At 40.0% G+C, this 22168-nt stretch overlaps 1 protein-coding gene and 1 long non-coding RNA gene across 3 annotated transcripts in view; both read left to right on the forward strand.

The window, feature by feature from the left end:
- LOC115203560 (vacuolar protein sorting-associated protein 13C) overlaps window positions 1-22168 on the forward strand; it is a 248732-nt gene that overhangs the window by 95167 nt on the left and 131397 nt on the right. For both annotated transcript variants that reach the window (XM_029768341.1, XM_029768340.1), the window contains 10 exons: window positions 248-365; window positions 2715-2856; window positions 6911-6986; window positions 12444-12544; window positions 12759-12912; window positions 14050-14129; window positions 14390-14449; window positions 19155-19305; window positions 21638-21754; window positions 21967-22070. In XM_029768341.1, coding sequence (XP_029624201.1) covers window positions 248-365; window positions 2715-2856; window positions 6911-6986; window positions 12444-12544; window positions 12759-12912; window positions 14050-14129; window positions 14390-14449; window positions 19155-19305; window positions 21638-21754; window positions 21967-22070 — 1103 coding nt within the window. The remainder of the gene's footprint in view (window positions 1-247; window positions 366-2714; window positions 2857-6910; window positions 6987-12443; window positions 12545-12758; window positions 12913-14049; window positions 14130-14389; window positions 14450-19154; window positions 19306-21637; window positions 21755-21966; window positions 22071-22168) is intronic.
- Window positions 15440-18607, forward strand: LOC115203563 (uncharacterized). Its single transcript, XR_003880202.1, has 2 exons — window positions 15440-17936; window positions 18024-18607. It is a non-coding gene; the product is annotated as an uncharacterized LOC115203563 (long non-coding RNA).

Raw genomic sequence — 22168 nt, forward strand, 5'->3', positions numbered from 1 at the left:
CATTCACTCATAGTCAAAGCAGTAGACTATGAAACAGTGAGCTCTGTCCCTCACTGTTTCTGTCCACTGAGCTCTGTCCCCACTGAGCTCTGTCCCTCACTGTTTCTGTCTGTCCCCACTGAGCTCTGTCCCTCACTGTTTCTGTCCCCACTGGGCTCTGTCCCTCACTGTTTCTGTCTCTGTCCACTGAGCTCTGTCCCTCACTGTTTCTGTCTCTGTCCCTCACTGTTTGGGTCTGTCCCTACAGGTGAGGAGTGGAAGACAGCCCGTCAACATGGTTCCTCTATACAGCACATCCTGCAGCCCATGGACTTCAACCTCCAGCTGGCCAAATGCATGGTGGAGAAGGACACCAGGATGGCCAGGTAACACCAGACTGTTATCCAGGCTGAGGGAGCTGAGCCAGGTAACACCAGACTGTTATCCAGGCTGAGGGAGCTGAGCCAGGTAACACCAGACTGTTATCCAGGCTGAGGGAGCTGAGCCAGGTAACACCAGACTGTTATCCAGGCTGAGGGAGCTGAGCCAGGTAACACCAGACTGTTATCCAGGCAACACCAGACTGTTATCCAGGCTGAGGGAGCTGAGCCAGGTAACACCAGACTGTTATCCAGGCTGAGGGAGCTGAGCCAGGTAACACCAGACTGTTATCCAGGCTGAGGGAGCTGAGCCAGGTAACACCAGACTGTTATCCAGGCTGGGGGAGCTGAGCCAGGTAACACCAGACTGTTATCCAGACTGAGGGAGCTGAGCCAGGTAACACCAGACTGTTATCCAGGCTGAGGGAGCTGAGCCAGGTAACACCAGACTGTTATCCAGGCTGAGGGAGCTGAGCCAGGTAACACCAGACTGTTATCCAGGCAACACCAGACTGTTATCCAGGCTGAGGGAGCTGAGCCAGGCAACACCAGACTGTTATCCAGGCTGAGGGAGCTGAGCCAGGTAACACCAGACTGTTATCCAGGCAACACCAGACTGTTATCCAGGCTGAGGGAGCTGAGCCAGGCAACACCAGACTGTTATCCAGGCTGAGGGAGCTGAGCCAGGTAACACCAGACTGTTATCCAGGCTGGGTGGAGCTGAGCCAGGTAACACCAGACTGTTATCCAGGCTGAGGGAGCTGAGCCAGGTAACACCAGACTGTTATCCAGGCTGAGGGAGCTGAGCCAGGTAACACCAGACTGTTATCCAGGCAACACCAGACTGTTATCCAGGCTGAGGGAGCTGAGCCAGGTAACACCAGACTGTTATCCAGGCAACACCAGACTGTTATCCAGGCTGAGGGAGCTGAGCCAGGTAACACCAGACTGTTATCCAGGCTGGGTGGAGCTGAGCCAGGTAACACCAGACTGTTATCCAGGCTGAGGGAGCTGAGCCAGGTAACACCAGACTGTTATCCAGGCTGAGGGAGCTGAGCCAGGTAACACCAGACTGTTATCCAGGCTGAGGGAGCTGAGCCAGGTAACACCAGACTGTTATCCAGGCTGAGGGAGCTGAGCCAGGTAACACCAGACTGTTATCCAGACTGAGGGAGCTGAGCCAGGTAACACCAGACTGTTATCCAGGCTGAGGGAGCTGAGCCAGGTAACACCAGACTGTTATCCAGGCTGAGGGAGCTGAGCCAGGTAACACCAGACTGTTATCCAGGCTGAGGGAGCTGAGCCAGGTAACACCAGACTGTTATCCAGGCTGAGGGAGCTGAGCCAGGTAACACCAGACTGTTATCCAGGCTGAGGGAGCTGAGCCAGGTAACACCAGACTGTTATCCAGGCTGAGGGAGCTGAGCCAGGTAACACCATACTGTTATCCAGGCTGAGGGAGCTGAGCCAGGTAACACCAGACTGAGGGAGCTGAGCCAGGTAACACCAGACTGAGGGAGATGAGCCAGGTAACACCAGACTGTTAACCAGGCTGAGGGAGCTGAGCCAGGTAACACCAGACTGTTAACCAGGCTGAGGGACTGTGGAATGATGCCAGAATGCATGCTAACGTCCCCCTGTTATTGGTAATGGTGAGAGGTTAGCATGTCTTAGGGGTAAGACGCTTGATGTAGTAATTGCATGCTAAGAATATAGGACCTAATTCCAAATACAACTTTATTTATAAGAATCTTTAGGGGTGTCAATAATTATGACACTTTACCTTTTTGAGAGAGAGACAGATATTACTTGTTACACAAAATATCTTTCTCTGAGAAGTTGTATTCATATAAAATAATATAAATTGTAGCATACAATATAGCTCAGTATTTGAATTGTCTGCTGCAGAGAGATGAGAGATCTTGAGAAAATAATTCGTTTTGATCAGTTATGGAAAGAAAAGTGCTGAAAACACGTTGTCTCACTATTTAAAAATAAGATGGAGATCAACCTATAGGAGGAAAAATCCCTGAGTTTTGACGCAGCTACAGACGACTAACGCTACTTAGCAAAACAAAAATAAATGCTTTCAGTCAAAGTATCAATATAATATTGTCCAAAATAATATTGCGATATGTAACTGTATCGATTTCCCCCCCTCATCACTAGTCCTGATTTAAATTCAGTGGTGCAGACACAGTGTTGGTTAAATCAGAGGGTATGGTATCTACTGTGTTCCAGATTAGTAAACCTCTGGTATGGTATCTACTGTGTTCCAGATTCGTAAACCTCTGGTATGGTATCTACTGTGTTCCAGATTAGTAAACCTCTGGTATGGTATCTATTGTGTTCCAGATTCAAGGTGTCTGGAGAACTGCCTCTCCTCCATGTGAAGATCTCAGACCAGAAGATCCAGGGAGTGTTGGACCTGGTCAACAGCATCCCCCTGCCCCAGAGTGATTCCACCCCTTCCACCCCCACCCAGAAGGTACAGTTGGTATGCTCCAGTTCACCAGTCTACACACACCCATTATATTGGTACAGTTGGTATGTTCCAGTAGAGTAGCCTACACACACCCATTATATTGGTACAGTTGGTATGTTCCAGTAGAGTAGCCTACACACACCCATTATATTGATACAGTTGGTATGTTCCAGTAGAGTAGTCTACACACACCCATTATATTGATACAGTTGGTATGTTCCAGTAGAGTAGCCTACACACACCCATTATAGTGGTACAGTTGGTATGTTCCAGTAGGGTAGCCTACACACACCCATTATATTGGTACAGTTGGTATGCTCCAACTGTTGGAGGGTCGTCCCCCCCCATAAAACCGGGGACCAACAAGGGCCCCGGAACAACGTACCAGCCTCTGCGTCCCAAATTGACACAGGCCTCTGCGGCCCAAATTGACGAGGGGTTACATGTTCACCTTCCACTTGCCCCAGCCAACCTCCTTCTCCCCAGACCTCAGCAACCTTTGCGCACAGGAAGCAACATTTAAGAGGAAAGAAGAACACAAGACCAGGAGGGAACAGACAGGAAAGTTAGAACATGACAAAACCAAAACCAAAACCAAACAATGGTCAGTCACATAACACTCAGGAACAGGGCACACAAGAGACCGTATCGGCTACAAACGCAAACCATCTCCCAACGGTTCATAGTCACTTCCTAACGGTTCATAGTCACTTCCCAACGGTTCATAGTCACTCCAACGATTCATAGTCACTCCAACGATTCATAGTCACTCCAACGATTCTGCTGAGCACACCAGACCACAACAAGAGAAAATACAATCACACCGGGCACCACAGAAAAGAGATGAGATATGGAGCTTCCCCAAAACCTACAATAACTCAACCCTAGTCTTCATGCAGATTTGCGGTGGGTAATTATGCACTGTAGCCCGCTGGCAAGGAAGTAACCCCCCAGCACGCTGGTAGATTCCACCAAGCCACGGATGTGCCCCCGAGACAACTGCTCAGTCCACAGACACCACACAAAAATAACATTAACAATGCCCAACATATTCCAAAATGAAACACGTCGCTAAGCCTATCAGGGGAAAAAGGCTATAGCTCCGGGTAGTAAGTTTCACTACCCTATCCAAATCTCCCACCGAGGTACACAGCTGATTGTACTCACCTCCTCAGACCAATGTCCCAACAGCAAGTAGAACAAGCGTTTTCCAGGCTGGGCAGGGCCTGGAAACTAACCAATGTACTCTCTCCAACGCAGCACACAAACCAAACAAAAAGGCAACCAGTACTGAGCACCAAACTCAAACTAACAAAATATACAAACAAAGCACCTACAGAATTTAACATACCACCATGTTTTCTCCCAAACACAAGTTCAAGATCCCGGATGAGCTCCCACTTGTTACGAACCGGCTCAGAGTTCGCAACAAAAGGGAGACAACGTGGAGACAAGGAGTATCAAAAATATATATTTTTTTAGATACCATAACTAGCACAACCAAAAACAAGGTGTCTGCATGGAGAGAGTCTCTCCAATGACTGTGGAAGAGGTGTCTTTATCCTGGGACACACCCGAGCCCAGGTGTTTCCCATCTACCCTTCCAACTCCGCCCACTGGCATCCTAATAAGGAACAAGAGCAAAGAGAGAAAATACAGCAGACAGAGTGGGAGGGTTGTCACAACACCCATTATATTGGTACAGTTGGTATGCTCCAGGTCACCAGTAGAGTAGCCTACACACACCCATTATATTGATACAGTTGGTATGTTCCAGTAGAGTAGCCTACACACACCCATTATATTGGTACAGTTGGTATGCTCCAGGTCACCAGTAGAGTAGCCTACACACACCCATTATATTGATACAGTTGGTATGTTCCAGTAGAGTAGCCTACACACACCCATTATATTGGTACAGTTGGTATGTTCCAGTAGAGTAGTCTACACACACCCATTATATTGGTACAGTTGGTACGTTCCAGTAGAGTAGCCTACACACACCCATTATATTGGTACAGTTGGTATGTTCCAGTAGAGTAGTCTACACACACCCATTATATTGGTACAGTTGGTATGTTCCAGTAGAGTAGTCTACACACACCCATTATATTGGTACAGTTGGTATGTTCCAGTAGAGTAGCCTACACACACCCATTATATTGATACAGTTGGTATGCTCCAGTAGAGTAGCCTACACACACCCATTATATTGGTAGTTGGTATGTTCCAGTAGAGTAGCCTACACACACCCATTATAGTGGTACAGTTGGTATGCTCCAGTTCACCAGTAGAATAGCCTACACACACCCATTATATTGGTACAGTTGGTATGTTCCAGTAGAGTAGCCTACACACACCCATTATATTGGTACAGTTGGTATGTTCCAGTAGAGTAGCCTACACACACCCATTATATTGGTACAGTTGGTATGTTCCAGTAGAGTAGCCTACACACACCCATTATATTGGTACAGTTGGTATGTTCCAGTTCACCAGTAGAGTAGCCTACACACACCCATTATATTGGTACAGTTGGTATGTTCCAGTTCACCAGTAGAGTAGCCTACACACACCCATTATATTGGTACAGTTGGTATGTTCCAGTAGAGTAGCCTACACACACCCATTATATTGGTACAGTTGGTATGTTCCAGTAGAGTAGTCTACACACACATTATATTGATACAGTTGGTTTGTTCCAGTAGAGTAGCCTACACACACCCATTATATTGATACAGTTGGTATGTTCCAGTAGAGTAGCCTACACACACCCATTATATTGGTACAGTTGGTATGCTCCAGGTCACCAGTAGAGTAGCCTACACACACCCACTATATTGATACATTTGGTATGTTCCAGTAGAGTAGCCTACACACACCCATTATATTGGTAGTTGGTATGTTCCAGTAGAGTAGCCTACACACACCCATTATATTGGTACAGTTGGTATGCTCCAGTAGAGTAGCCTACACACACCCATTATATTGGTACAGTTGGTATGTTCCAGTAGAGTAGCCTACACACACCCATTATATTGGTACAGTTGGTATGTTCCAGTAGAGTAGCCTACACACACCCATTATATTGGTACAGTTGGTATGTTCCAGTAGAGTAGCCTACACACACCCATTATATTGGTACAGTTGGTATGCTCCAGTAGAGTAGCCTACACACACCCATTATATTGGTACAGTTGGTATGTTCCAGTAGAGTAGCCTACACACACCCATTATATTGGTACAGTTGGTATGCTCCAGTAGAGTAGCCTACACACACCCATTATATTGGTACAGTTGGTATGTTCCAGTAGAGTAGTCTACACACACCCATTATATTGGTACAGTTGGTATGTTCCAGTAGAGTAGTCTACACACACCCATTATATTGGTACAGTTGGTATGTTCCAGTAGAGTAGCCTACACACACCCATTATATTGGTACAGTTGGTATGTTCCAGTAGAGTAGCCTACACACACCCATTATATTGGTACAGTTGGTATGTTCCAGTAGAGTAGCCTACACACACCCATTATATTGGTACAGTTGGTATGTTCCAGTAGAGTAGCCTACACACACCCATTATATTGGTACAGTTGGTATGCTCCAGTAGAGTAGCCTACACACACCCATTATATTGGTACAGTTGGTATGTTCCAGTAGAGTAGTCTACACACACCCATTATATTGGTACAGTTGGTATGTTCCAGTAGAGTAGTCTACACACACCCATTATATTGGTACAGTTGGTATGTTCCAGTAGAGTAGCCTACACACACCCATTATATTGGTACAGTTGGTATGTTCCAGTAGAGTAGTCTACACACACCCATTATATTGGTACAGTTGGTATGTTCCAGTAGAGTAGCCTACACACACCCATTATATTGGTACAGTTGGTATGTTCCAGTAGAGTAGCCTACACACACCCATTATATTGGTACAGTTGGTATGTTCCAGTAGAGTAGCCTACACACACCCATTATATTGGTACAGTTCATCATGTCTAATAGGATTGGCAATCAACTGTTTTCTCTTTTGTCCCCCCCATCGTGTTTCCACTAGATGCTGTGTTTGTCTGAGGCCAGGCCCACCGTCCTGGGTTTACCAACCCCGGTGCTGCTAGATGCATTAGAGACAGGTGGGGGGCTGGTTCTTCACTAACTTGTTTCTGCAGGAACTGATCCAGGGTCTGCTATAATTTGACCACTCTAACGGTTATAATTAGGCGTCAGGTAATCTGATCCTAGATGGGATGCTCCTCCTGTCCCCCTGGTCTTTGTCTAAAATGGATGCCATGACTCAGAGTTGTCTGTTGGGGAAGGTGGGTCTATGTTGAGTGCAAGCCAGAATACAACAGCTCCCCCCTCAGGTAACAGAAGACTGTATTTTAGTCAGCGGCTCAACCTCCTTCATCTGATCTAGATCAGACAAACAAGGGCATTTCCATGGCAACTATTACCGAAGAACAAAGACCAGGAGATAGAAGGACCATTTGTTATTGAAGAACAAAGACCAGGAGAAGGAAGGACCTTCTGTTATTGAAAAACAAAGACCAGGAGAAGGAAGGACCATTTGTTATTGAAGAACAAAGACCAGGAGATAGAAGGACCTTCTGTTATTGAAGAACACAGACCAGGAGATAGAAGGACCTTCTGTTATTGAAGAACACAGACCAGGAGATAGAAGGACCATCTGTTATTGAAGAACAAAGACCAGGAGATAGAAGGGCCATCTGTTATTGTATGGCATGAATCATGAATGAGTGGAAACATTTCTTTCACTATGGATATGTTCTGTTTATTTTCAGACGTCTGTAGGTGATGTACACTGAGTGGACAAAGCATTAGGAACACATGCTCTTTTCATGACAAACTGTCCAGTCCAGGTGAAAGCTATGATCCCTTATTGATGTCACCTGTTAAATCCACTTAAAATCAGTGTAGATGAAGGGGAGAAGACAGGTTAAAGAAGGATTTTTAAGCCTTGAGACAATTGAGGCATGGATTGTGTATGCGTGCCATTCAGAGGGTGAATGGACAAGACAAAGGATTTAAGTGCCTTTTGAACAGGGTATGGTAGTAGGTGCCAGTTGCACCGGTTTGAGTGTCAAGAACTGCAATGCTGCTGGGTTTTTCCACACTCAACAGTTTCCCGTGTGTATCAAGAATGGTCCACCACCCAAAGGACATACAGCCAGTTTGACACAACTGTGGGAAGTACTGTAGTCACCATGGGCCAGCATCCCTGTGGAATGCTTCCGGCACGTTGTGGAGTCCATGCCCCAACGAATTGAGGCTGTTGTGAGGGCAAAAAAGGGGGGGGGGGGGGTTGCAAATCAACATTAGGAAGGTGTTCCTAATGTTTTGTCCACTCAGTGTATATGTGATCTCTTCACACTATTCAATCTATATGTAGTCTGTATGTAATCAATATGTAATCTGTATGTAGTCTGTATGTAATCTGTATGTAGTCTATATGTACTCTGTATGTAATCTATATGTAGTCTATATGTAGTCTGTATGTAATCAATATGTAATCTGTATGTAGTCTGTATGTAATCTGTATGTAGTCTATATGTAATCTGTATGTAGTCTGTATGTAATCTATATGTAGTCTGTATGTAATCTATATGTAGTCTATATGTAGTCTGTATGTAGTCTGTATGTAGTCTGAATGTAATCTATATGTAGTCTGTATGTAGTCTGTATGTAATCTATATGTAGTCTGTATGTAATCTGTATGTAGTCTGTATGTAATCAATATGTAATCTGTATGTAGTCTGTATGTAATCTGTATGTAGTCTGTATGTAGTCTGTATGTAGTCTATATGTAGTCTATATGTAGTCTGTATGTAATCTATATGTAGTCTATGTAATCTGTATGTAGTCTATATGTTGTCTGTATGTAATCTATATGTAGTCTGTATGTAATCTATATGTAGTCTGTATGTAATCTGTATGTAGTCTATATGTAGTCTGTATGTAATCTATATGTTGTCTGAATGTAATCTATATGTAGTCTATATGTAGTCTGTATGTAATCTATATGTAGTCTGTATGTAATCTATATGTAGTCTATATGTAGTCTGTATGTAATCTGTATGTAGTCTGTATGTAATGAATATATAATCTGTATGTAGTCTATATGTAGTCTATGTAATCTGTATGTAGTCTATATGTAGTCTGTATGTAATCTGTATGTAGTCTGTATGTAATCTATATGTAGTCTGTATGTAATCAATATGTAATCTGTATGTAGTCTGTATGTAATCTGTATGTAGTCTATATGTAATCTGTATGTAATCTGTATGTAATCTGTATGTAGTCTGTATGTAATCTATATGTAGTCTGTATGTAGTCTATATGTTGTCTGTATGTAATCTATATGTAGTCTGTATGTAATCTATATGTAGTCTGTATGTAATCTGTATGTAGTCTATATGTAGTCTGAATGTAATCTATATGTAGTCTATATGTAGTCTGTATGTAATCTATATGTAGTCTGTATGTAATCTATATGTAGTCTGTATGTAATCTGTATGTAGTCTATATGTAGTCTGTATGTAATCTATATGTTGTCTGAATGTAATCTATATGTAGTCTATATGTAGTCTGTATGTAATCTATATGTAGTCTGTATGTAGTCTATATGTAGTCTGTATGTAATCTGTATGTAGTCTGTATGTAATGAATATATAATCTGTATGTAGTCTATATGTAGTCTATGTAATCTGTATGTAGTCTATGTAGTCTGTATGTAGTCTATATGTAGTCTGTATGTAGTCTGTATGTAGTCTGAATGTAATCTATATGTAGTCTGTATGTAATCTATATGTAGTCTGTATGTAATCTATATGTAGTCTGTATGTAATCTGTATGTAATCTATATGTTGTCTGAATGTAATCTATATGTTGTCTGAATGTAATCTATATGTAGTCTATATGTAGTCTGTATGTAATCTATATGTAGTCTATATGTAGTCTGTATGTAATCTGTATGTAGTCTGTATGTAGTCTATATGTAATCTATATGTAGTCTGTATGTAATCTGTATGTAGTATATATGTAATCTATATGTAGTCTGTATGTAGTCTATATGTAGTCTGTGTGTAATCTGTATGTAGTCTGTGTGTAGTCTGTGTGTAGTCTGTATTGAATCTATATGTAGTCTGTATGTAATCTATATGTAGTCTATATGTAGTCTGTATGTAATCTATATGTAGTCTGTATGTAATCTATATGTAGTCTGTATGTAATCTATATGTAGTCTGTATGTAATCTATATGTAGTCTGTATGTAATCTATATGTAGTCTGTATGTAGTCTGTATGTAGTCTATATGTAGTCTATATGTAGTCTATATGTAGTCTGTGTGTAATCTGTATGTAGTCTGTGTATAGTCTGTGTGTAGTCTGTATTGAATCTATATGTAATCTGTATGTAATCTATATGTAGTCTATATGTAGTCTGTATGTAATCTATATGTAGTCTGTATGTAGTCTATATGTAGTCTGTATGTAATCTATATGTAGTCTATATGTAGTCTGTGTGTAATCTGTATGTAGTCTGTGTGTAGTCTGTGTGTAGTCTGTATTGAATCTATATGTAGTCTGTATGTAATCTATATGTAGTCTATATGTAGTCTGTATGTAATCTATATGTAGTCTGTATGTAATCTATATGTAGTCTGTATGTAATCTATATGTAGTCTGTATGTAATCTATATGTAGTCTGTATGTAGTCTGTATGTAGTCTATATGTAGTCTATATGTAGTCTATATGTAGTCTGTGTGTAATCTGTATGTAGTCTGTGTATAGTCTGTGTGTAGTCTGTATTGAATCTATATGTAGTCTGTATGTAATCTATATGTAGTCTGTATGTAGTCTGTATGTAATCTATATGTAGTCTGTATGTAGTCTATATGTAGTCTGTATGTAATCTATATGTAGTCTGTATGTAATCTATATGTAGTCTATATGTAGTCTGTATGTAATCTATATGTAGTCTGTATGTAGTCTATATGTAGTCTGTATGTAATCTGTATGTAGTCTGTATGTAATCTATATGTAGTCTGAATGTAATATATATGTAGTCTATATTTAGTCTGTATGTAATCTATATGTAGTCTGTATGTAATCTATATGTAGTCTATATGTAGTCTGTATGTAGTCTGTATGTAGTCTATATGTAATCTATATGTAGTCTGTATGTAATCTGTATGTAGTCTATATGTAATCTATATGTAGTCTGTATGTAGTCTATATGTAGTCTGTGTGTAATCTGTATGTAGTCTGTGTGTAGTCTGTGTGTAGTCTGTATTGAATCTATATGTAGTCTGTATGTAATATATATGTAGTCTATATGTAGTCTGTATGTAATCTATATGTAGTCTGTATGTAATCTATATGTAGTCTGAATGTAATATATATGTAGTCTATATTTAGTCTGTATGTAATCTATATGTAGTCTGTATGTAATCTATATGTAGTCTATATGTAGTCTGTATGTAGTCTGTATGTAGTCTGTATGTAGTCTATATGTAATCTATATGTAGTCTGTATGTAATCTGTATGTAGTCTATATGTAATCTATATGTAGTCTGTATGTAGTCTATATGTAGTCTGTGTGTAATCTGTATGTAGTCTGTGTGTAGTCTGTGTGTAGTCTGTATTGAATCTATATGTAGTCTGTATGTAATATATATGTAGTCTATATGTAGTCTGTATGTAATCTATATGTAGTCTGTATGTAATCTATATGTAATCTATATGTAGTCTGTATGTAATCTATATGTAGTCTGTATGTAATCTATATGTAGTCTGTATGTAATCTATATGTAGTCTGTATGTAGTCTGTATGTAGTCTATATGTAGTCTGTATGTAGTCTATATGTAGTCTATATGTAGTCTGTGTGTAATCTGTATGTAGTCTGTGTATAGTCTGTGTGTAGTCTGTATTGAATCTATATGTAGTCTGTATGTAGTCTATATGTAGTCTGTATGTAATCTATATGTAGTCTGTATGTAGTCTATATGTAGTCTGTATGTAATCTATATGTAGTCTGTATGTAGTCTGTATGTAGTCTGTATGTAATCTATATGTAATCTGTATGTAGTCTATATGTAGTCTGTGTAATCTGTATGTAATCTGTGTGTAGTCTGTGTGTAGTCTGTATTGAATCTGTATGTAATCTATATGTAGTCTGTGTGTAGTCTGTATGTAATCTGTATGTAGTCTGTATGTAATCTGTGTGTAGTCTGTGTGTAGTCTGTATGTAATCTGTATGTAGTCTATATGTAGTCTGTATGTAATCTGTATGTAGTCTGTATGTAATCTATATGTAGTCTGAATGTAATCTATATGTAGTCTATATGTAGTCTGTATGTAATCTATATGTAGTCTGTATGTAATCTGTGTGTAGTCTGTGTGTAGTCTGTGTGTAGTCTGTATTGAATCTGTATGTAATCTATATGTAGTCTGTATGTAGTCTGTGTGTAGTCTATATGTAGTCTGTGTGTAATCTGTATGTAGTCTGTGTGTAGTCTGTATGTAATCTATATGTAATCTATATGTAATCTGTATGTCTTCCTCCCCAGACTCAGATGGTGAGTCATATTACATGTCTGTGGATGAGGAACACCGACCCTCTGTCATAGAGGAGCTGACTGACCTGCACTTCAAGTTTGAAGTCAAAGCGGTACGGAGTGGTTTTTTTGTATTTTTTTGCTATAATGTACGAATAACCCAATAATCAAAGCAATACATTTTTCTATTGGTGACCCCAGTGGGAATCGAACCCACAACTCTGGTGTTGCAAGCGCTATGCTCTACCAACCGAGCTACACAGGACCATAGGACCAGTGTCTAAAGCGTTATCATGTTATTGAGGTGTGTTTGGGGATGTTCTCCAGGTGCTGTTGGAGTTGACGCGTCAGGCTGACCAGGAGAACACGCTGTTGGTCCTCAGTGTGTCTCAGCTGGGAGCAGAGGGCAAGATGAGAACATATGACCTCACCATCACATCCTACCTCCGTAAAGTAGGCCTGGACTACTGTGAGATACGAGGTACCAGTAACCGTAACCCCTAACCTATGACCCCACCATCACATCCTACCTCTGTAAAGTAGGCCTGGACTACTGTGAGATACGAGGTACCAGTAACCCTAACCTATGACCTCACCCTCACCTCTGTAAAGTAGGCCTGGACTACTGTTATATCAGTATCTGGGATTAAGTCTACTGTGAGATCAGAGGTACAGTAGAGACTGTATCTGGGATTGCATCTGAAGTCCTCCACTTCAGTACAGCCACGGTAGTAGCAGCCCATGTAGGATATAGACTGGGCCATGGGGTGTCTGTAAACAGGAAATGCCTATTATTTATATAAATTCCAACGTCAAGCTGATTCTATCCCTCTATAACAGGGATGGGCATCTCCAGCCATGATTAGCTGATTCTATCCCTCTATAACAGGGATGGGCATCTCCAGCCATGATTAGCTGATTCTATCCCTCTATAACAGGGATGGGCATCTCCAGCCATGATTAGCTGATTCTATCCCTCTATAACAGGGATGGGCATCTCCAGCCATGATTAGCTGATTCTATCCCTCTATAACAGGGATGGGCATCTCCTGCCATGATTAGCTGATTCTATCCCTCTATAACAGGGATGGGCATCTCCAGCCATGATTAGCTGATTCTATCCCTCTATAACAGGGATGGGCATCTCCAGCCATGATTAGCTGATTCTATCCCTCTATAACAGGGATGGGCATCTCCAGCCATGATTAGCTGATTCTATCCCTCTATAACAGGGATGGGCATCTCCAGCCATGATTAGCTGATTCTATCCCTCTATAACAGCGATGGGCATCTCCAGCCATGATTAGCTGATTCTATCCCTCTATAACAGGGATGGGCATCTCCAGTCATGATTAGCTGATTCTATCCCTCTATAACAGGGATGGGCATCTCCAGTCATGATTAGCTGATTCTATCCCTCTATAACAGCGATGGGCATCTCCAGTCATGATTGGTTGATTATTGGAGTCAGGTGTGTTAGCTGGGGCAGGGTTAAAGTGTGAAACCAATCAGGCCCCACAGGACTGGAGTTGCCCCTCCTTGCTCTTTAATCGTCATCACGTTCCAGTTGAAGAGCGACAGCATCTTTCCTAACGTAATGAATGATGTTCATTTCCAGACTCCAATAACCAGCCTCTGCACCTGATCAGTTCCTCGGACAAGCACGGCTCAGACCTGCTCAAAGTGGAGTACACCAAAGTAAGGGAAGTTTTACTCACTGGGCCCTTTTGTCATTCACTCCTTCTGTTGGTCTCAAATCGATATCTCCTCTCTCTCTCTCTCACACTCTCACTCTCTCACACTCTCTCTCTCTCTCACTCACTCTCTCTCTCTCTCTCTCTCACTCACTCACGATATCTTATTTTGGAGAGAAAAATCCCACTATTTGTATCGTTGGTCAGTTGTATTCCGGAGCAGGAAGTGTTTGTGTATTACCGACATGCTTTCCCTTCCTACAGGCTGATATCAACGGGCCTAACTTCCAGACCACGTTTGACAACACTGAGCAAAACCTGAAGGTATGTGATATGAATTGGTAGTGTTTTCTTCTTCCTCTAAGTAACCAAGGTAACTGCTGATAGTTATTGCGAAGATATTTGGTTTCCCCTAACACATCTCCTCGTCACCACGTTTTGTTTTTCTTCACAGTATTTTTTATAGAGCCAGTTCTATGCTAACCACTTCCTCAACGACTGTAAGATGCTTTCTTAGAGCAGGATCCTTTCCAGGGTGCTGCCTCTCGTTGGTGACCCAGCTATAGATCTACAGAGGATGGGCTGAGAACATTTACAATGAGAGCAGGGTCCTTTCCAGGGTGCTGCCTCTCGTTGGTTACCCAGCTATAGATCTACAGAGGATGGGCTGAGAACATTTACAATGAGAGCAGGATCCTTTCCAGGGTGCTGCCTCTCGTTGGTGACCCAGCTATAGATCTACAGAGGATGGGCTGAGAACATTTACAATGAGAGCAGGGTCCTTTCCAGGGTGCTGCCTCTCGTTGGTTACCCAGCTATAGATCTACAGAGGATGGACTGAGAACATTTACAATGATTCAACCTGGCTATATTACAATTTTTTGAGTGGGGGGGGGGGGGACTACAAACGATATGAGGTCAGCTGCATTTGCTGTAACTGAATAATGCTTCATCTAGAGGCTAGATAAGCCTGGATTATTCACTGTTTTAAATGTATGTTCAGCATTACATCCCTAAGACTTAGGACAGATCTGATCCATATTTTAAAAAAGCTGCTGTCCAATAAATATAAATCATATGTCCTCAGTAAGATACTGCATGTCTGTCAGAAACACATTAACGTTTTAGTGAAATGTAAAATAAATACAAATATAGAGAGAATCAGTTATCAGTCTTCCTAGAATTCAGTCCTTAGCCTATCAGTTCTAATCAGTCCTCCTAGAATTCAGTCCTTAGCCTATCAGTTCTAATCAGTCCTCCTAGAATTCAGTCCTTAGCCTATCAGTTCTAATCAGTCCTCCTAGAATTCAGTCCTTAGTCTATCAGTTCTAGTCAGTTATAATCAGTCCTCCTGGAATTCAGTCCTTAGCCTGTCAGTTCTAGTCAGTTGTAATCAGTCCTCCTAGAATTCAGTCCTTAGCCTATCAGTTGTAATCAGTCCTCCTAGTATTCAGTCCTTAGTCTATCAGTTCTAGTCAGTTGTAATCAGTCTTCCTAGAATTCAGTCCTTAGCCTCTGGCGTGTCAAATTGCCGCAGAGGGAGTTACACAGTTTGGTTGAAGTTGTTTAGGCTCTGCCTTAAAAAACAATAGAGGTTTTTGAATCAATAGTAGTCTTTGTGTTGGCACACGTCTGGTTTTCACTCAGCTATTTCAGAACCAACGTGAGAAAAACAGAAATCAATATTAATCTTAATGGCATAGGTTAATCACTTTCCAGTCCTGTTTTACCACACAGTTTTAGTGTGATGGCTGAGAAAAGGTTACAGGTGTTTGTAGATGGCTGAGAAAAGGTTACAGATGTTTGTTGATGGATGACAAAAGGTTACAGGTGTTTGTTGATGGATGACAAAAGGTTACAGGTGTTTGTTGATGGATGACAAAAGGTTACAGGTGTTTGTTGATGGATGACAAAAGGTTACAGGTGTTTGTTGATGGATGACAAAAGGTTACAGGTGTTTGTTGATGGCTGAGAAAAGGTTACATGTGTTTGTTGATGGCTGAGAAAAGGTTACAGGTATTTGTTGATGGCTGACAAAAGGTTACAGGTGTTGATGGATGACAAAAGGTTACAGGTGTTTGTGATGGATGAAAAAAGGTTACAGGTGTTTGTAGATGGCTGAGAAAAGGTTACAGGTGTTTGTTGATGCTGGGAAAAGGTTACAGGTGTTTGTTGATGGATGGGAAAAGGTTACAGGTGTTTGTTGATGGATGGGAAAAGGTTACAGGTGTTTGTTGATGGATGACAAAAGGTTACAGGTGTTTGTAGATGGCTGACAAAAGGTTACAGGTGTTTGTTGACGCTGAGAAAAGGTTACAGGTGTTGGTAGATGGCTGAGAAAAGGTTACAGGTGTTTGTTGATGGATGACAAAAGGTTACAGGTGTTTGTGATGGATGACAAAAGGTTACAGGTGTTTGTTGATGCTGAGAAAAGGTTACAGGTGTTGGTAGATGGCTGAGAAAGGTTACAGGTGTTGGTAGATGGCTGAGAAAAGGTTACAGGTGTTGGTAGATGGATGACAAAAGGTTACAGGTGTTTGTGATGGATGACAAAAGGTTACAGGTGTTTGTGATGGATGACAAAAGGTTACAGGTGTTTGTTGATGGCTGAGAAAAGGTTACAGGTGTTTGTTGATGGATTAAAAAAGGTTACATGTGTTTGTAGATGGCTGAGAAAAGGTTACAGGTGTTTGTAGATGGCTGAGAAAAGGTTACAGGTGTTTGTAGATGGATGACAAAAGGTTACAGGTGTTTGTTGATGCTGAGAAAAGGTTACAGGTGTTGGTAGATGGCTGAGAAAAGGTTACAGGTGTTGGTAGATGGCTGAGAAAAGATTACAGGTGTTGGTAGATGGCTGAGAAAAGGTTACAGGTGTTTGTAGATGGCTGACAAAGGGTTACAGGTGTTTGTTGACGCTGAGAAAAGGTTACAGGTGTTTGTTGATGCTGAGAAAAGGTTACAGGTGTTGGTAGATGGCTGAGAAAAGGTTACAGGTGTTGGTAGATGGCTGAGAAAAGGTTACAGGTGTTTGTGATGGATGACAAAAGGTTACAGGTCTTTGTGATGGCTGAGAAAAGGTTACAGGTGTTTGTTGATGGCTGAGAAAAGGTTACAGGTGTTTGTTGATGGCTGACAAAAGGTTACCGGTGTTTGATGATGGATGACAAAAGGTTACAGGTGTTTGTGATGGATGACAAAAGGTTACAGGTGTTGGTAGATGGCTGAGAAAAGGTTACAGGTTTAGTAGATGGCTGAGAAAAGTTACAGGTGTTGGTAGATGGATGACAAAAGGTTACAGGTGTTTCTGATGGATGACAAAAGGTTACAGGTGTTTCTGATGGATGACAAAAGGTTACAGGTGTTTGTGATGGATGACAAAAGGTTACAGGTGTTTGTTGATGGCTGAGAAAAGGTTACAGGTGTTTGTTGATGGATTAAAAAAGGTTACATGTGTTTGTTGATGGCTGAGAAAAGGTTACAGGTGTTTGTAGATGGCTGAGAAAAGGTTACAGGGGTTTGTAGATGGATGACAAAAGGTTACAGGTGTTTGTTGATGCTGAGAAAAGGTTACAGGTGATGGTAGATGGCTGAGAAAAGGTTACAGGTGTTGGTAGATGGCTGAGAAAAGGTTACAGGTCTTGGTGATGGCTGAGAAAAGGTTACAGGTGTTGGTAGATGGCTGAGAAAAGGTTACAGGTGTTGGTGATGGCTGAGAAAAGGTTACAGGTGTTTGTTGATGGCTGAGAAAAGGTTACAGGTGTTTGTTGATGCTGAGAAAAGGTTACAGGTGTTTGTTGATGGATGACAAAAGGTTACAGGTGTTTGTTGATGATGACAAAAGGTTACATGTGTTTGTTGATGATGACAAAAGGTGACAGGTGTTTGTTAATGACAAAAGGTTACAGGTGTTTGTTGATGGATGACAAAAGGTTACAGGTGTTTGTTGATGGATGACAAAAGGTTACAGGTGTTTGTTGATGGATGACAAAAGGTTACAGGTGTTTGTTGATGGATTACAGAAGGTTACAGGTGTTTGTTGATGGATGACAAAAGGTTACAGGTGTTTGTTGATGGATGACAAAAGGTTACACGTGTTTGTTGATGGCTGAGAAAAGGTTACAGGTGTTTGTTGATGGCTGAGAAAAGGTTACAGGTATTTGTTGATGCTGGGAAAAGGTTACAGGTGTTTGTTGAGGGCTGACAAAAGGTTACAGGTGTTTGTTTGTCAGAGACCTTAGTCATGCAGCCTCTGCCTTGGACACACACATACACGCTTACATACTCACTCACTCACTCACTCACTCACTCACTCACTCACTCACTCACACACTGTGCAGTGATCCCTGAATAGATTTGATGATTTGTTGCCAGGTTGATATCAAGTCATTATGGTATGGATGCTGGATGAAAGGCCTCAGGTTTGCTGGATAAAAGAATACATAAAATACATAAAAATACATAAATACATAAAAAAAAAAAAAATGTAAACAACCTATCTTCATTTTTTTATATTAATAAATGGCTCCCATGATAGGCTCATGTTGATAAACAGTTCAAGGAAAGTCGTTGTAGTATTAGGATTGTGGGATTAGCCGTAAGACCCCAGTAGGATCCTGGCAGTAGGTATCTGTATTGATGTAGTTCTAGTAGGATCCTGGTAGTAGGTATCTGTATTGATGTGACTCAGTAGTTCTAGTAGGATCCTAGTAGTAGGTATCTGTATTGATGTAGTTCTAGTAGGATCCTGGTAGTAGGTATCTGTATTGATGTGACTCAGTAGTTCTAGTAGGATCCTAGTAGTAGGTATCTGTATTGATGTAGTTCTAGTAGGATCCTGGTAGTAGGTATATGTATTGATGTAGTTCTAGTAGGATCCTAGTAGTAGGTATCTGTATCTGTATTGATGTAGTTCTAGTAGGATCCTAGTAGTAGGTATCTGTATTCATCATGTGACTCAGTAATTGTAGTAGTATTGATTATGTATTAATATGTATTGGTACAGTATTAACATGAATGGTTGTATCTCCAGGTGGAGTTGTCATCTCTAGACTTTCTCCTCCACACCAAAGCGCTCCTCTCCACCATCAACTATCTGAACACAGCCGTACCCCAGGAGCTGACAGCCTCCAAGGACAGAGAGGCCAAGAAACAGGTGGAGACGGCTGGACAGGGGAAGACAGGTATACATTATGCAATGCTATGCTATAATATACTATACTTCAATATACTGTACTGTACTATAATATACTGTACTGTACCATACTATACTATATTTTGCGGTACTATAATATACTATACCATACTATACTATACCATGCTATAATATTCTGTACTATATCATACTATAATATACCATACTATAATATACTATACTATAATATACTACACTGTACTATAATATACCGTACCATACTATAACATACTATACCATACTATAATATACTATAATATAACATACTGTACTGTGCTATACCATACTATAATATACTATACCATACTATAATATACTATACCATACTATAATATACTATACCATACTATCATATAATATACTGTACTTTACCATATTATATCATAATATACTGTACCATACTATATTATATAAAATACTATAATAATATACTGTTCTATACCATACTTTAATATACCATATTATAATATACCATACTATAATATAATATACTGTTCTATACCATACTATGATATACCATACTATAATATGCTGTTCTATACCATACTTTAATATACCATACTATAATATAATATACTGTTCTATACCATACTATAATATACCATACTATAATATACTGTTCTATACCATACTATAATATACTGTTCTATACCATACTATAATATACTGTTCTATACCATACTATGATATACCATACTATAATATACTGTTCTATACCATACTATGATATACCATACTATAATATACTGTTCTATACCATACTATAATATACCATACTATAATACACTGTTCTATACTTTAATATACCATACTATAATATTTGTATTTTATTTTTTTATTTCACTTTTATTTAACCAGGTAAGCTAGTTGAGAACAAGTTCTCATTTACAACTGCGACCTGGCCAAGATAAAGCAGTGCGACACAAACAACAACACAGAGTTAGACATGGAATAAACAAGCGTACAGTCAAATATCACAATAGAAAAAAAGTATATATACAGTGTGTGCAAATGGCGTGAGGTATGGCAATAAATAGGCAATAGTAGCGAAGTAATTACAATTTAGCAGATTAACACTGGAGTTATAGATGAGCAGATGATGATGTGCAAGTAGTGATACTGGTGTGCAAAAGAGCAGAAAAGTACATTAAAAACAATATGGGGATGAGGTAGGTAGATTGGGTGGGCTATTTACAGATGGACTACGTACAGCTGCAGCGATCGGTTAGCTGCTCTGATAGCTGATGTTTAAAGTTAGTTGGGGAAATATAAATCTCCAGCTTCAGCGATATTTGCAATTCGTTCCAGTCACTGGCAGCAGAGAACTGGAAGGAAAGGCGGCCAAAGGAGGTGTTGGCTTTGGGGATGACCAGTGAGATATACCTGCTGGAGCGCGTGCTATGGGTGGGTGTTGTTATCGTGACCAGTGAGCTGAGATAAAGAGGAGCTTTACCTAGCATAGACTTATAGATGACCTGGAGCCAGTGGGTTTGGCGACGAATATGTACTATAATATAATATACTGTTCTATATCATACTTTAATATACCATACTATAATATACTATACCATACTATAATATACCATACTATATTATACCGTATCATACTATAATATACCCTAATATAATATATTGTACTTTACCATAATACACTGTACCATACTATATTATAAAATACTAGAATAATATACTGTTCTATGCCATACTTTAATATACCATACTATAATATACCATACTATACTATACCATACTATAATATACCATACTATAATATACCGTACCATACTATAATATATCATAATATACTGTACTATACCATACTATAATATACTATCATATAATATACTGTACTATACCATACTATACCATAATATACTGTACCATACTATATTATAAAATACTATAATAATATACTGTTCTATACCATACTTTAATATACCATATTATAATATACCATATTATAATATACATACGATAATATACTATACTATAATATACTGTTCTATACCATACTTTAATATACCATATTATAATATACCATACTATAATATACTATTCTATACTATAATATACTGTTCTATACCATAATATAATATACCATATTATAATATACCATACTATAATATACTATTCTATACTATAATATACTGTTCTATACCATAATATAATGTAATATACTGTACTATACCATAATATAATGTACTATACCATATTATAATATACCATAATGTACTATATTTAGTGTATGTAGGTCAACATGTGGCCATTAAAGACTAGCATTAACTCTGTTCAAATGTCGTTTCGTTGTTCTCCTCCTTCAGTGTCGAAAGGAGCAAAATACGGCAATGTGTTCAACTTCAAACTGTTTGCTCAGCTGGGTTCATTCCGTGTGGAGGTCTGTGATGACCGGCGGAACATCGCTGACATCAGAATACAAGGTAAGACGTGTGACCAATCATATGAAAGAAGACTTATTTTATTTATTTTCTGTTTTTTTGGGGGGGGGGGGTTATGCTGCTAATAAACTTACAAACCAACTTTTGGAAAATGGCCTTCAAAGTCTTATTTCAGTTATCTCTGCATGTGATTTACATACAGTGTATTAACTGTGTGGATGGGAGTGTACTTGACTTGACTAATTTATCATCAGGTATTGATGGGTCAGTGCTGGTCCAGGCCAAAGAGACAGCGGTGTTCGCCAGGCTCAGGGACATCGTTGTGCTGGATGTCGACCCCAAAACCATCCACAAAAAGGTGATTTTGATTTAAAATGATTATTGCGTTGGTCCTGTCTCAGTTAACTCTACCTTGTTTTAGGTACTATTGACTAGTACAGACAGAAGTTACACCAT

Source organism: Salmo trutta, chromosome 12 (assembly GCF_901001165.1).
Source record: "Salmo trutta chromosome 12, fSalTru1.1, whole genome shotgun sequence".
Taxonomy (NCBI): Eukaryota; Metazoa; Chordata; class Actinopteri; order Salmoniformes; family Salmonidae; genus Salmo; species Salmo trutta.